The following is a 16,053-nucleotide window of genomic DNA, read 5'->3' on the forward strand; positions in this document are numbered from 1 at the left end:
CGTTGGTCAGTAACACTATTTGAAGGCCAGTGTCAATGAATCTTATATACTAGTGCATTTCAAACTTTGTGTGCATCCTGGCCACCTGGAGTCATGGTAGAATGAAGGTTCTAACTCCCTAAGGGGGGATTAGGGCAGGGTCTGAGAGTCTGCATTTCTGCCAAATTGCCAGGTGATGTGAGGCAGCCGGTCCATGGACCACACTTAAAGTAGCAAGGCTGATAGGGCCACAAAGGCTCCCACTTTAATGGAGCTCTCAGCCTCTTTCTCTTCTGCTTGCTTGGGGGAATGATGTGGTAACAGGGAATGATTTGGTTAAATGGATGCAAATGCACTCCCCCTTTCCATCTCTTAATTTCTTTAGAGAACATCACTGCTTAAAAGAATCAAAGAATAGCACTTCCCTAGGATGTTCGGAAGGCCCTTTTCAATTACCCAGGTAGGTTCCATTAGAATGATATCACTCTTGACTTTGACCATGCCTTTATCTTTTTTTTTCTTTTTGGTGGGGGTTGGGGGAGAGGTAATTTATTTTATTATTTATTTTTAGTGGAGGTACCAGGGATTGAACCCAGGACCTAGTGCATGATAAGCACGCACTCCACCACTTGAGCTATTACCCCCCCTTTTTATCCTATTCCCATGCAACCTATGTGGGAAGAGAAAAAAAGACACCCCTCCCTCCTCCATGGTCCTCTCTTGGTATTAATGCCTTGTGTAATCCCCTTGCCTTATAGGTAGACTAGATTTATTTCCTTGATTTTAACGAATAAAAAACAGCAGAAGTCTTGGGATGTCCCTTCTGAGATTAGTTTATAAAACAACTGACCTCCTTGGACACGTGTTCTTTGATGGGTCACTTGTGCTGGGGGATGCAAGCTCCCCTTTTGTGAGCAGCCCTATGGGGAGAACTACATGTTGCAGCACGAAACTGAGGCTATGAGTCTAGCAGCCTGCAAGGAACTGAATTCTGGGAACAACTGTGTTTGTGAACTTTAAAGTGGATCCTTCAGTGCCAGCCCCGTCTTGAAACAACGGGAGCCCAGCTAACAGACCTTCAGCCAGAGACACCAGCTAAGATGCTCCTGGATTTTTGACCCACAGAAACTGCTTTCAGATTCTTAGTTTTGAGGTAATTTGTTATGCAGCAATAGATAATGAATATACCCATCTAACTGAGATGCCAGGCATTCGGGGAACATCATTAAAATGTCCTACGGCCCCTCATGAAGAAAAGACACAATTAATATGACAAAAGGAAAGCATCAGATCCTGGGGCTAGGGCGGCGGTTTGGCCTGAGGAACGCAGTGAGTGGCTTAACATGACACATATGTTACACATTGGCTATTAATGCGACCTTTGGCCTTTTTTTTTTTTCTTCAATGTGCAACTTTTGGGTATCTGAATTTGAAACTCAGCTTAACCTTTGCAGCTATAAACGGACTACACTGCTTATCATCTTGCCTTAGGAGGGGGAAAACAAAACCTGTTGAAACCAACATTTCTCACATTGCTAAAACCTCCCTGGCAGGAACTGAAGGTTATTTTTCCACCGCCCCTTTTCTAGTCTCAACAGTTGAGTTTTCTGACTCCAAGAAAACCACCTTTGATTACATAAAGGTATTAGGAGCCAGGGAAACACTAGCTCTTTTGTTACCAGCAATCTCGAGCGTTTAAGAAACACTCGGGGTTGTGGGGGAGGTAACCCCTGGAAAATTGGGCGGGCTTTGTGTTCGCTCCAATTCTGGGGCTTTTATCAAGCCTCAGACAGAGGAATTCCTAGTTTTCTGAAAGTTGGGCGAAAGGGACCCCAGAGGCCTAGAAAGCCGCGTCCCCGGCCCTCTGGGTTCACGACTCCTCCCCCGGTAGCCCCGCGCCCCGGGGCATCCCGGAGGAGGGCAAACCCCGCGGGTCCCAACTTCCCGCCGCGAGCCGAGCGTGGGGGGTGGGCGGGGTGGGGGCGGGGTCGGCCGCGCTCCCTCCCCTCCCCTCCCCCCGGCTCTCCCCACCCACTTCCCTTTCTCAGCCGGGCAGCCCCGCGGGCGCGACCTCTCCGGGCAGTGACGAGTGGGGAGGAGCCCGCCGCCGCCGCCGCCGCCGCCGCCGCCGCCGCAGCGGGGGGAGCCATGCCCGGGCCCCGCCGCGCCCCGAGCCCGCCCCCGGCTGCCCGCCGCCCCACGGGCCGGCGGCGCGAGTGAGCGGGAGCGGCGGGCGACGAGCCGCCGCCCGGCCCGCGATGTCACCATTGTTCAGCTGGGTGGCCAAGGTAGGCGGCGTCGGGGCCGCGTCGGGCCGGCGCCCGCTACCGTAGCGGACGGCTGGGCGAACAGTGGTAACGGTCGGGCAGTGGGGGGCCCGGAGCGCGGGGAGCGCCTGCGGCTTGCGGGTGCGGTGGGGGATCTGACCGCGGGGGAAGCGGCCCGCGCGGCCCGGGTTGTTCACCGTGGTTTTCATTCATTAGCCTTTCTTCCCCCTGGGGCGAACGGGCCAGTGGCGTCACGCCCATTTCACAGATCCGGAGAGTGAGGCTCGGCCCCGGCAGACTCCCTCGCGCCGTGGATTCACCACTGGATGTTTCCCGGCGGCGGGACCTTGCGTGTCCGCCTCCTGGATACAGGTTTGTGCTTGGTTGTCTGGAATAGGACACCGAGGTTGCCAAAAGGCTGAACTCGCTTAGAGGGTGTCTGTCTTGTTTTTAATTCCTCGGTTTCCAAGGGCAAGTTTTGGCATCTGAATTTTAAATGTAAGTTCTTTACCTTGTATTTCCTTAAAGTTTTCTTTTCAGAACATTGGCGCCTCAGAATATCTAAGTGTTACAAGTCCGGGCTAATTCCGCTGTTGGAGTGGATTTCTAGAGTTCCCACCAGTTTGGGAAGGCAGTTATAGACTAGTTTCCTCCCGGAGTACCAGGTGTTTGTGTGTTTAGAATGATACAGCTCTCGAAGCCTCTAAGGGCGGCGGGTTAACAGGGCCCCTTTCTCGCGCCCACGGACTCCTGACTTTGCTGGCCCCTAGCAGAGCTTGGTTATATGGCCGGTTGGTTGAGCAATAAACTCGTATGGAGAGAATCCGTTAGCCCGTCTGTGACCCTTTACAAGTCATAATTAGGTGGTGGTGTCTCTAGTTATGAGGCTGTGCTTTTTAGAGTTTTAAAGTACATTTTTACAAATACCTTTTTATGTTACAGATAAGGCTTTGCCTATCATTTAAGTGATAACAAAATGGAGACACAGAAACCAGATAACAGTAGTTGCTAGACAGGTACTATCTTCCCATCCTCACCAGAATCTTCATTTCCTGAAACATCAGTAGTAGTAAAGTGGAATGACTTTCAAACAAGTTTTGAGTTGTTATCAGGTAGTTTTGTACTGAAGAAAAATTAATAATGTCCAGATTTTGTGGCTTGAAGTGATACTAGTTGGCTTTTATAAATAATGCTACAATTTTAAAATGGTACATAGTTTAAAATGTAATGCAGGGTATGTTGCCTGAATACATTTTACTGACTCATTCTAGGTGGAGGACTTGAATCTACGTTTATATTATAATTCTATACTGTAAGGCCAAAGGGAGGGGAAAAAAGATTCATTATGTTGTTTTATTCCAAAATCAAGAAGTAAATTAAAAAAAACTTCTAGTACTGTTTTGTAGTTTTATTTACTTTCCTAAAACATTTAATAAGATGCTTTTCACTATAGGAATGAGATGGACTTTTGTTTACACTGGCCTACGGAGGTGACAGTGAAAACAGACCAAATCTTTATTTAAAAAAAAAAAAAGGACTTTTACAAGGGTTGTCAGCTTTCTCCAACTGGCAGTACTTTTGAAAAGTTCATGTAAATGAACAGCATGTTGCTAACTTGATCTGAGTTGCGAATCATTCTATTCCAAAATTGTTTAAACTACAGAACAACAACAACAAAAAAACTATGAAATGTTTTTGGAGCAAAGTTATCTATCAGCTGTCAGCATAATTTTTAAGAGTGTAGTTCATTTATATTTAATTTCTTCTAGGTGTGGTGCTATTGTAAATTGCATCCTGTAATTGATTTTTGTAGACAATGTGTTATTATGTGAGAACTTTTAGAATATGAAGTTACTCTTTGAAAATTCATTTCTTGGGGTTACAGATTGTAAGAGTGGCTTTCTGTGGTGTTCGGTTAAGAGACAAGTCATTAACACACTTTGCATTATAGACTAGGAAATTTTTAAAAAGTAGAAGCAAGAGGCACAGATTATACACACAATGTGCATATTCTCAAAGTGCATTTATATTAGACCTTAGAGTGGTCCTTCAGGAACACACAAATACGCATGAGCACACACCTCTTGCACAAACACTTGCACATCTAATTTCTGTTTTGACTTGTGTAAACTGCAGCTCAACACCTGGTCAGGAAGAAGAAGGGGAGGGGGAGTGGGTCTCATTTGATGCAGGTGGACATGACTTTGTTTTTCTTGGGTGATGCGTTAATAGTGTGTGAATATTGAACATGTCGAGTTAAGTAATTTCATGGTGTAAGAATAAAGCCAAAACAGGGAAGAAGTTTATTTCAAAGAAATTATCTGTTAAAAGAAAAATTAAGATATGCTTTTTAAAATTAGACATGTCCTGGAACTTTAAGGCAGGTATATACCTTCTGTCAAAAATGGGGCCCGGTTTTATAGAGGTGTGGTTGCTTGATTACTCTTTCACTGGGGACACTTGAGTTTTTACATAAATTACAGTGTATAAATAAAAACAAATTTCTCAATCTTTGTGATTTTTGTACTAAGTCCACAGATACCGCCAACAACCTGGCAGCTTTGAGTATTTCTGTTGTTTCTGTGCATCCATGTGCTTGTTGGTAAGACTAATGGCAACAAAACTGCCAGGTAACTTTCTGAATTTCCTTGGATCTGCACCTGCCTGTGAAGATAATGGCTGAGAGTATTGCTAGTATCTCAAACTAGCCTATTTTAAATATATATGTCAGTTTATCAGATGGAATGGAAAATGGGACCTAAATATACCTAAATTTGCCGTGTTCTCAAATCCAGGTGCAGTTTTGTATGAGGTTATTTTCCAGTGCTTGTGTATGTATTCAGCAGATGTTTAGTGGGTGCCTTCTGTGTACCAGGCACTGTCCATGCCCTGAAGGAGTTAGTTCATTTTGCACAAAAGGTTTATCTTCTAAAAAGTGTGTGCACTGAAGCTTTGTAAGTCAAATATTTAAAAATGCATTAGGGAAGGAATCCTTTTGTAAACTCTACTCAGTCACTAGTTAATACCTTATGTAAAGCTAGGTTTTTCTTATTTTGGCCTTGCTTAAAACATGGGTTTATAGTCATTATTCATTCAACACGTCATTTAATAAATGTGTTCAACACAGATATAGTTATTGAGCACCTACTGTGTGCCAGGTACTGTTTGAGGAGCTCGAGATGGAGCAGTAAACAGGCAGGACCAGGTCCCTGTTTTCATGGAGCTCAAATTCCAGGCAGAAGAGACAGCAAAGAAGGAAGCAAACAGATGAACAAAGTAATTGCAGGTGTGGGGGGTGAGTGTTAGGAAAGTTAACAAGGTGGTTTGGTAGAGAGTGACTGGGGGCTGGGGTGGCGAGGAGGTGGCATTTCATCTGACTGGTAAGGGGCCTTAGACATGTTGCAGGAAGAGGGAACAGCAGGGAATGAGGCCGTGGGCCTGGCAGAGCAGCAGAAAGGAGGCTGCTGAGGAGAGATGGGCTGAGTCGGGAGGGTAACCTGGGCCAGGCTGTGCAGGACTTGCTTTTAAGTGCAGTGGGCCTGAGAGAGAGGAGTGATGTCTACTTTGCGTGGAAGCAGAGGGGACCATTTAGAAGGCTGGTGTGGTTCAGGCAGGAGGTGATAGTGATACCTTGGATATATAATTGTTTTTTATCTTTTGAAATGGTTGTGACCCAGTGTCTGAGATTGGTGCAAATGACTGGATGCCGAATCGCTCCTTCTGTGTTGAATACAAGCACGGTTTGTCCTGTGCTCAGCTGCTTCTAACCGCAGCTTTCAGGCACAGTTGTGTCCTGGCGTTGGGCTTATTTGCTTAGCTTTGCGGCTTCCTGCAGACTGGACCAGCCCACCTTGGGTGCCTCTGACCACTTGGACTTTCTCTCCTGTTCACTGGTGCACAGCAGCCTTGCTGTGAGGTGTGAGTCTGACCATAGCTGGTATGTAGGTGGCAGTTCCCCTGCTGTCTTGCTTAAAGTCAGTCTGATGTTGGTTTGTCACTGAAGTTGTGACCCTGGTTAATGTGATGGAATATTTAAAAATATATATTAACTTTTTTTTTTTGGTCTGTAGACTTTTATTACCTTTAATTAGTGAATGTTTGAGTTTAATAAAGAGGGAAGAACTTGCCATAATGAAACCACTCCTTGAATTTGAAAAATTTGCTGCCTCTGCTAAGTTGGTGTAGCTTCCACCAGGATTTCAGCAGCACTTTTCATGGGGCGTTTTTGTCTGGCAGTGGCAGCAGCCTCTCTGGGCTTTGGGCTCTCGAGTTACTTAGAGTGACAATAACTTGGGCACACGTCGGTTTTACTAAGAGAGAAGGGAGAAAAGCAGGGATAGAAGCCTCACCTAATCCACAACAGAACACTGATCCTGGAGCAGATCTCATCATGAGAAAAAACTGAATTATAGTTTGTTCCCCTAGACAGATTCCCTAATCTGATCTTTATTTTTTGAGCAATTTTAGGTTCATGGCAAAATTGAGCAGAAGGTATAGAAGTTTTCCATCTAATCTCAGTTCCCACACGTGCACGGCCTCCACTATTATCAGTATCCCCAACCAGTGTGGTACATTTGTCATAATTGATGACTATGCATTGATACATCATTATCACCCGAAGTCCATAGTTAACACTGTGGTTCATTCTTGGTATTGTACATCCTATGTGTTTGGACAAATGCATAAGGGCATGTATCTGTAATATCTCACTGAGTAGCTTCACTGCCCCAAACATCCTCTGTCATCTAGTTGGAACCTTAAAGTATACATACTTTTCAGATTGGCTTCTTTCACTTAGTAAACATGTAAGTTTCTCCAGTGTCTTTTCATGGCTTGAGCACTCATTTCTTTTTAGCACTGAATAATATTACACTGTCTGGATGTACCAGAGCTTATCCACTCATCTACAGAAGGACATCTCAGTTGCTTCCAGGTTTTGGCAGTTATGAATAAAGCTGCTGTAAACATCTTTGTACAGGTCTTTGTATGGACAGAACGTTTTCAACTCCTTTGGGTGAACATCAAGAAGAATGACTGGAGAGCTTGTGGTAAGAAGATGTTGAGTTTTGTAAGCAGCTGCCAAACTGTTTTTCAAAGTGGCCATACCATTTTGCATTCCCACCAGCAATGAATGAGCGAGTTCCTGCTACTACGCATCCTTGTCGGCATTTAGTCTTGTCAGTGTTCCGGATTGTGCCCGTTCGAATAGGTACTTCATGGTATCTCGTTGCTTTAATTTACATTTCCCTAATGATACATTATGTGAAGCTGTCCCTTTCTTTTGATCCTTTTTAAGGAATAGAAATAATAAATTAGTTTTTTGAATTTTATTTCATAATATACATTGGTATTCAGGAACATTTATAAAAGTGAATCTAGTGTTAAGTATCTTTCATTTTTCCATTATTTCTGTTACCTCTGAATTTGCTAATGGAAGAAAGATGAACCAGCAGTCTACACTATTTTGTTAGATTTATAAGAAAGACATAATGAAAAAGAACTTCCTCAGTTTTTGTGCACTTTGGTACTTCTGCAGATTATTTTTGTATCTGTTGTGTGTTATAGTGGGATTAGACTCACAAGTCTTGTTCACTCACTTTGGCTGAGCTGGGCTAAGTTAACTTTGCTGAACTTTTCTCATCTATAAAATTAATAAGGTATTCTGTATTTATCTCTTGTTTATAGGTCCTATTTTAAAATTGAATAATGTTAAAATTTGTGTAAAAAATTATGAAGACCATCTGCAAATGTCAACTATTTAAAACAAGGTTGAGTTTGCAGTTGGTCTGTGGTCTTTGCACATGTGTGGTGGTAGGTGCTGTGGATCCAGAGAGGAGTAGGACACGGGCTGAGCCTTTGAGCAACTTGTGATTCAACAGGGAGAGGGACCCTGTAAAGATAATTTATTTAGTGTGATAATACAGATGTATGCACAGGGGTCACTCAGCTAAAGAGATGGGGAGACTTAGAGGAGAGGAGATCTGAGCTCACTAAATCTTTAAAGAAAGGTGAGTTGTAGGTCATCGATGTGATGGATTATGAGACAGAATAGTTAGGAAATACTCTTGGTAGTTTTCTACCGTGTTTCAGAATTACTGTGTTGCTTTCTAACTCTGTGGGCCTTGTTTTTGAGACCAGCGATCTTTAACCTTGGGAAAGGCTCATCACATTGAGTAAATTCCCCAGATATAGGGAGGTTCAGAATCAAGAACAACTCTTACCCCGGCACACCCGAGGGCGTGGGCACACCTGTCAGTAATTGTGGCCAGCGTGGTGGTCATTCTGGTGTAACCAGAATGTAATTCCACTTTCTCTTTTCTGCCTGGGGATACTGAGTCCCAGGGCAATGGGTGACTTAATTTGAAAAATATCATGTAGCTAGTTGTGGCAGATCTTAAACCCAATGTCCCAGACCTCTGGGTTTTGCACACCTTTATAATGTTGCCCTGCTGATTTGTTTGTGCTTTCCCTCTGAATTATTTTACTAAATCTAAAAGCATGCATATCTATCAATATATTGTTCTTCAGAATATTTAGCCATCTGAGTGTAGGCATGTGCATTTCAGAGTAAAGGTGCCTACAAGGAAATGGGCACAGAAAAGAAGCATGAAGTGAGTTGGCTGTTGGGGTGGGTGGAAATCCCTTGACCTGGGAAGGGTGTCGTTGTCATAAACGCTTAGGAGCCTGGGAGGCCAGGCCAGTTGTGTGGAGTGTGTGCAGGAGGAAACCAGGGCCTGAGGGTTTGACGATTGGAAGTTGCCAAAGTCCAGTGTGGTGGCGTCGCTCCCAGTGCTGGGCTCCCGTTCCCAGGAGGGCGTCCCGTGGGAGACGAGGCAGGTGCAGGTGAGTGTGGTGCAGCTCTTCTCCCACGAGGGAGAGTGAGTTTGCTCAGAGAAATGTCACTTACAAAGAGGATTGGACAGGAGGGAAAATTACATTAGTGTTAACGCAGCTACAGAAAGGAAGAGGTGATTAGATACTTGAGCAGTTAATATGTGCCAGCCATTGTGTCGGGAGCAGTCAGCTTCCAGATAATCCCGGAAGTAGTGGTGTTAGCCCTTCCTCCCCCTTTTCGGGAAAGGCGTATGAAGAAACTGAAGTTTAGAAGAAGTTAGGCAGCTTGTCACTGCTGTTAACATTAAAGCTCGAATTGCCTGGTTCTAAATTCACCTTTTATGTGTTGTACTTAAGTTATTTCTGTAATAAAGGGATTACAGTATGTTCAGGGTATGAAACAAGCCTGGTCAGAACTTAGAAAATTATCCTTTCCTGCTGAAAAGCTGAGCATTTTCCCCCTCCTATTGGTGAGATGTGTAAAATATAAAACATTTAGTGGCTTTCAAAAATAGGTGTGTAAGACTGAAGCTACTCAAGAAAGGGAGCTGGCATTTTTTGAATGCCTGAATTTCATCATGTTCTTGGTTAAGGAGAGAAGAAAACAGGAACTAAGAGGAAAATCACACCTTCAGGAAGATTGAAAGAAGATGGGTCAAGATTGGAGCAGGTCAGGACAGTTAAATGATAGACTGAAAGAGGTCAATTTTGAGGTGACCGTAAGCCTGAGTTTTCACTTTTCTTGTTGCCTTTTGAGCTGTAGAGAGTTATCACTTATTAACTGATATTCTTTTCAAAGCACCAAGGAACCATGTTTGTAGTTCTTCAGCTTCCTGAGAAAGTGCTCTTTATTTCAAGAATCCACTCCAGAGAGTCCTGCCGTAGTGGTCATCTGCTACAGCCTGTGACAGGACACCAGACAGGAGGGCAAAGGCGTGGGTTGGAGGCCCAGGTTTGCCCTGTGTTGGCTGGTTTAGCCTTGGTTAGGTGCACTGGGAATGGTGATCACTGCTGTCCACCAGGTAGTCCTGTTTGGGTGTCACATGAGATGAGTTAAGTGAAGTAAACTGTTGAGCACTCTTCAGGATGAGTGTCTGCACAATGGGGTGAATGTAGCCTTGTATTTCCCTTAAGTTTCTTGACTTACACTTCAAGTTAAACTTCCCTGGGCCTGGATCTTTGATCTGAAAAATGAGGACATTGTGCTGATTGATCATGATGCTTGCTGTCAGTTTGGAACATCTGTTGCTGCAAGTCAGGGCGGTCTTCTTAGGTTGTTCACCTCTGATAAGGAAGAGAGAGTCCCTGGAGCCACCAGCCTGGGACAGATCCCCTCTCCATCTGTTCCCAGTGGAGTTGTGACCTTGGACACATTGCTTCTCTCTAAGCATGAACGTGTTCATCAAAATGAGCATAAGAGCCGTCTTCCAGGCTGTTGAGGATTTATCCACGTAATGCACTTAGAAGAGTGCCTGTCTCAGACTGAGCACTTAGTAAGAGTGAGCCATCACCCTCACCTTCACTGCAGTTAGGGGTGGAGGTGACCTTCACAGTTGCTTATTAGTTCTGTCCCCTCTTTTGAAAGATGAAAACATTGGGTCCTCCAGGTGAAGAGGTTTCCCCAAAGTCACAGCTAAGATTAAAGCAAGGTGTCCTGGCTCTTAATCCAGAGCTCGTTGCATCACCCAGCTCTCACCATGATGTTTAGTTTTTTTTTTGTTGTTTTATCATATTCTACATGAATTAAACATAAGCTCTGGTTCAGCAGTACAGAACAAGAGTAAAATGCTTTCGTCAGGCCACAAGTCATTTAGATGCGATAAGGGGAAAATGAGTTAGAATTACACGGGCCCCTGCCCCCAGCCTCCTGTATGACCTTGCTCAGGGTTACAGCTCTGCCTTGGTTTCCCTTTCCCTAAAGTAGAGATAGGGAGCAGCTGCTCAACCGTTTCTGAAGTCCTTTCATTTCTCAAAATACTGTGAAGAATTTCTTCACTGCCAGGACTGTTAAAGTCCAGGAAATAGTGTGCCAACCAAAGATGGAGATTCTCCAATTTTAGAAAACTTTAAAAATAGGAAGGACGTTTATTTGTTTAGCAGTGTTCATAACTGTAGGCCCGCCGAAGGCCGGGAATCAGCCAAATGGTATTTTGCGGAAGTTCTTTTGACAGGGTGGACCCAAAGGAAATCAGTCATTAGGTGAAAAAAAATTGTAAGCTCTTTGGGACAGTATTTGCTTAGGGACATTTATACATGCCTATTGTGATAGTCTCTTTTGTGTCAGGTTTTCTTTTTTTTTTTCTTACATATGTAAGTTTCCAGATTTAAAATATTAGAACTTTAATTGTAAAATTTGACTTCAGAAACACAAATCAAAAACCTTATGAATAATGAGTTTGTGGCCCCTTGTGTGTGGATTATTACTAAATTAATTGTATAGTGAGCATGAAATATTGCTAATGCTTTTGCTATGGTCAGAACCCTCTTAGCGTTTCAAAAATAGCCATATTGCTCAGTTTCTAGGTGAATGGAAGGGATTCTCTTCCCACATTTGAAAGTGTTTGAAGGTGACACATGGGAATTTAGAGTACACTGGAGTTTCATTCAAGGTAGTACCACCCAATTTTAACGTAGCTGAAAGAACATCACATCAAGGTTTGAGTTTATCAATTCTGTGGTGTTTAAACTAGTTGCAGTTGTCATCCCCGGATTTTTACCCCCAGGGGAAGAGCTCAGTGTGCTCCACCACCAGAGCATAGCTCTGTATTAATTACTTTGCAGTTACCACCCTGCTTGGGGAATCCTGTGGTATTTCCAGACATTCTGGAACAAGAAAGCCAGCTTCTCCTTCAAGGTTAGTGTCGATCAGGACACACTGACCATGGATCTTCTCTGTGCCAGACCCTTGGGGCACAGATGCCAGGATGAGTAGGACTTAATCCCTGCCCTGTCGGAGGGGACGGTGGGCGTGTGCAGTGGCGCCTGCGCAGAAGTTCCACAGACAGGTGGGCCGGGGAGCCTTCAGCCTCTGAGCAGCCTTCCCACTCGACAGTCTCACCGTTGACTTCAGTTAGCAGGGATAGTCAGAACCGGCTGTACACTGTTACCTTAAATGTTGTCCTTCTCAAAAACATTGTTTTGCATTTGGGAGCCAGCGATATGTTTGGATGTAGGTGTTATGAAAAGCCTCTGGTGTCCTGGGGCACCTTTCTCTGCGGGTTTTAGGGCTCTGTATATCTAACATTTTTTTTTTTTCTTTAATCCTGATTGAATAAACAGGCAGTGGATCCAGCTGGCTCCTCTGTGTGCGGGCAGGAGTGACTCTGCTCTCAAGCCCTTACGGGCAGACTCCAGGCTGGGTGCCAGAACCTTTCAAATCCACATCATATTCCCAGTTAAACTGGGAAGTGCAAACCCGGTGAGGCTGTCAGTCTGAGAAATCCCCCAAGTCACTGGAAATGTGGGCACTGGTGCCTTTTTTTTTTTGGTGGGCTTAGAGGTTTTAGTCTGATAAGGAAATTTCAAGCCGAAGTCTGTATTTCATCCCTATTAAAAGCAAATCAAGAGGACCTGGCGTGGTCTAGAAAAAGAGCCCTGAAGGGGGAGGTCGGGTTCTGTCCAGCCTGGCCTGTGACCGGATGCCTGTCGTTCCAGCCCCCTGAGGCTTTGTTTCTTGATGAAATAAATAGAAATGGGTGGTTCGAGAGCCCCATCCAGAGGGTGAGCAAATGGAAGCGGCAGCGGGAGCAGAGGCTCGGAGGTGGACGTCCGGCTGAGCGGAAGCCCAGGGTGTACCTGAGTGGAGCTGAGTGCCCTCCCTCCCGCCAAAGCTGGTGAATTGGGGAATTCACAGGGAAGAGGTGATTGGCGCCCCAGCATGGCGGGCTCTGTGGGTCAGGCTGGGCAGGTGGTGTTTTGGTAGAGGTTGGAGAGGAGCCCTAGAAAGTTTATGAGTGGTAGGCTGACGCCATCCCAGCTGTGCTCCTGGGAGATGAGGCCACCCGTGTAGAGTGGGGTGGGTGGGTATATATACTGGGAGAAGCCAGGGGCAGGGTCAGGGTGGGTGGGATGGGGTCTGGGGATCTTGCTGTGGTCTCACTTAAGTTCAGGCTCAGACTAGTGCTTGGGGTGCTCGGCTCCTGGTGAGAGACTATATACCCTGACAGCTTATCGAAAATTGGGGAAGAGAAGAGTAGAAGCCACTTCCCAGGTCTTCAGACTAGTGACCTGGAAGGCATTCAGGGAACAACTGAGAGAGCCCTGTGTTAGGGCTTGTTTTGGATGTTTTAAAGTCAAGGTGCCCAAAGTCTGGGTCACTCTTAAGAGGTGATTAGAATCTGAGTTATGTTTTATTTTTTTTTTTTTTAAGGAAATATATATTTTTTAATTTTTAGGAAAGAATTCAGGGCTAAGATGTACATTGAATTATCTTTGTTTGCCTTGGGGGAGTGGATGAGATCCCTGGTGAGAGATGTCTGTGAAATAGAAGTGTTTTCCTAAAACGGTGTAAAGGAGGGAATTACATTAACAGGATTACCTTACCCCTTTCCTCCCCTTAGGGCTTATCTTTATTTCTTTTTTTCCCCCTCTTATCTTTGTAAACCAAGATGAAGTCCCACTTTTGAAAATGTCTTTCGGACTCAGGGAGTACAGTTCCCATTTGGGAGGTGGAATGCTTGTTCCGTGGTTTTAGAATCAGTGGAGGGTAGATCGGGTTGAGTGTCAGGGAGTCTCTGAACCCCCTGGGCACACACCAGCCCTTCCCTCAGCCCCAGCCTTGAACTCTTGTTCCCAGCAGCAGCTCCTGGCCAGCCTTTATCTCGTCAGCCTTGGTTTCAGTGTTGGTTCTCTAGGAATGTTCCTGATTGTAAAATATCTGGTCTAGTGAGGATGAGGTCAGTTGAGGAGCCTGGAGGGTGGGAGTGGGGGAAGGAGGAGCCACGCTGTAGGACTCCTGCCTGGTGGAGCTGCCGGTCTGGGGGCCCTTGTGGGAGGCGTATCTCTGTGCCTGTCTTTAAGGGGAGACCTGGGGACTGGGCAGTCTGAGCTGCGTGGACTTGCTCCTGCTCCAGGGAGGCTCGGTGTCCCCATGAGTCCATGCCGGTCTACACATCTCGAACTGAGAGGCTGTGCTCTAGGCAGAATGCAGACACTCACTTGTGTCTCACCTTCCTTCCTTCCCATTTGAGAGAGCACTCAGGCCCTGGGACAGATCTGCAAAGACAGTGACATATTTCCTGTCTTTCCTGCTGAGCTCAAGCCCACAGCTCTGGCCCCCACTCTCCATTCACGGACTTGGCAGTTACCTTTCAACTCTTATTGCGTCTTTTTTTAAAGTCGCCTAGTACTGAGAATGAAACTTGTGTGGCCTGATGAGCTGGAAGGACAGCAAGGCCGTGACCCCTTTAACGTTAAGGATGACATTTTTCCTACTGCCATAGGCTCTCCATGCCTTTTTCATTCTTTTGGTATCCAGGCCATTCTGTTGGCTTATCCTGGGCTTATAGTCAATTAAAATCCTTAAATCTTTTTCACATGAACTTTTGGCAAGCTGAGTCAACCCTATGGGTACCTACCCAGCTGAGGGTTTTGTTTGTTTTTAAGCTTCCATACAATACTTTATGTATATTTATATATATATATCACAGTGTTCCTGATACTGGAATTTTTTTTGTCTTCTTTTTTGTATTTTCATTCTATTAGCCAGTTTATTTGTATAGCACAGTACAATTTTGGAACTGGAAGTAATCTGAGTATTGCAGTTACTCCCTTCAGTGTGACACGTGGCATGTACACGGTCATGGGGAAGCTGGCAGCAGAGGGATGGGCTGGCATTTGGACATGATCAGGTTTTCTTTCTCACACACTAAGAGTGTGGGCAGGTCAGGAAGGAGGAGAAATGTTAGCCGAGGGCTGGGCACTGGATATGAGCTGACATTTGGACAACTTCTTTCTATGTGCAGCTTTATACTGTTTCATTTTTATCTTGTGTATTTTCTTTGATTTCCTTCATCTAAAAGCAGGAATAAACTATTTGCCACTTAATTCTACTTTTGAGGTGTTCTGTGCTAGGATACAGTCTGAGTTTCATAAACATTTATTAAAGTTATCTAACATTTATTATAACTTCTGATAGAGTCAAGGACCAGCAAGTAGTATTGTTCTTGTTACACTTGGTATAGCTAAAGCATGAAATGTGTTGGGTGGAAAATAGGCTGACTGTAACTAATATCCTTTACTGGCCAAAGTTCTGATGTGCCTGTTGGTCACAGTTAAAGAAAAGGGATGGCTGCTTGGTGAGCATAGTTTATTTCAAGAAGAGGACTGAAATGATATGAGAGAGAAGACCTGTACCACTCATCTGAATGAAGTTTCGGATTCTCGAACATGTGTGATAGGTTTTATTCAAGGATGCAGTTAATGCTATAAAAGCTAGGGTGGTGGAGTATTTAAAACTGTAAATAATTGATATTTATGAAGACATACCAGAACCCCTTCTGGCAGTTGAGTCTAGCACTCATGCATTAGTAAGTTTAAATTTCTAGCATGTTCCTGGAAACCACCATAGATCTCACAGATGCTGGTGACAGGGCTGTAACTGGGCTGCTAGGTATGTTGTGCAGGTTGCACACTGCACAAAGGCATCCAGCCAACAGAGCAAGTAGGGGCTGAGATGCGGCCCACATCTGGCTTACCAATGTCTGCCACTGTAAGTTTTTTTTTTTTGTTAACATTTTTTATTGATTTATAATCGCCACTGTAAGTTTTTGTCTATGAGGTGGGGAAGGACAGGGCTTTGGCCTTCAATAATTTGAACAAAGGCATCATATATGCGAAAAGTAGCCCTATGCTATAAATTATTTTGTGTTTAAAAAAATTAATATTGATATTGTCAAGGTGATTCCATACTGTGTCCACAAATGTAATAGTTTTTAGATTGATTTTACTGCAATTCCTAGGAAGTAGCAAGAGT

The 16,053-nt window shown here is 44.6% G+C and overlaps 1 protein-coding gene across 11 annotated transcripts in view; it reads left to right on the forward strand.

The window, feature by feature from the left end:
- TBC1D1 (TBC1 domain family member 1) overlaps positions 1-16,053 on the forward strand; it is a 194,034-nt gene that overhangs the window by 62,160 nt on the left and 115,821 nt on the right. Inside the window, exons 1-2 of one of the 11 annotated variants that reach the window (XM_032495757.1) lie at positions 1,835-2,267; positions 2,493-2,618. The exons of 6 other annotated variants lie outside the window; for them this stretch is intronic. In XM_032495757.1, the coding sequence (XP_032351648.1) occupies positions 2,238-2,267; positions 2,493-2,618 (156 nt within the window). In that variant the 5' untranslated portion in view covers positions 1,835-2,237. Of the gene's footprint in view, positions 1-1,834; positions 2,268-2,492; positions 2,619-2,727; positions 2,745-12,480; positions 12,914-16,053 lie in introns of those variants that run through there. 4 more of the 11 variants (XM_032495750.1, XM_032495786.1, XM_032495744.1 and 1 more) reach the window with 4 other exon arrangements.

The sequence above is a fragment of the Camelus ferus genome, chromosome 2 (assembly GCF_009834535.1).
Source record: "Camelus ferus isolate YT-003-E chromosome 2, BCGSAC_Cfer_1.0, whole genome shotgun sequence".
Classification (NCBI taxonomy): Eukaryota; Metazoa; Chordata; class Mammalia; order Artiodactyla; family Camelidae; genus Camelus; species Camelus ferus.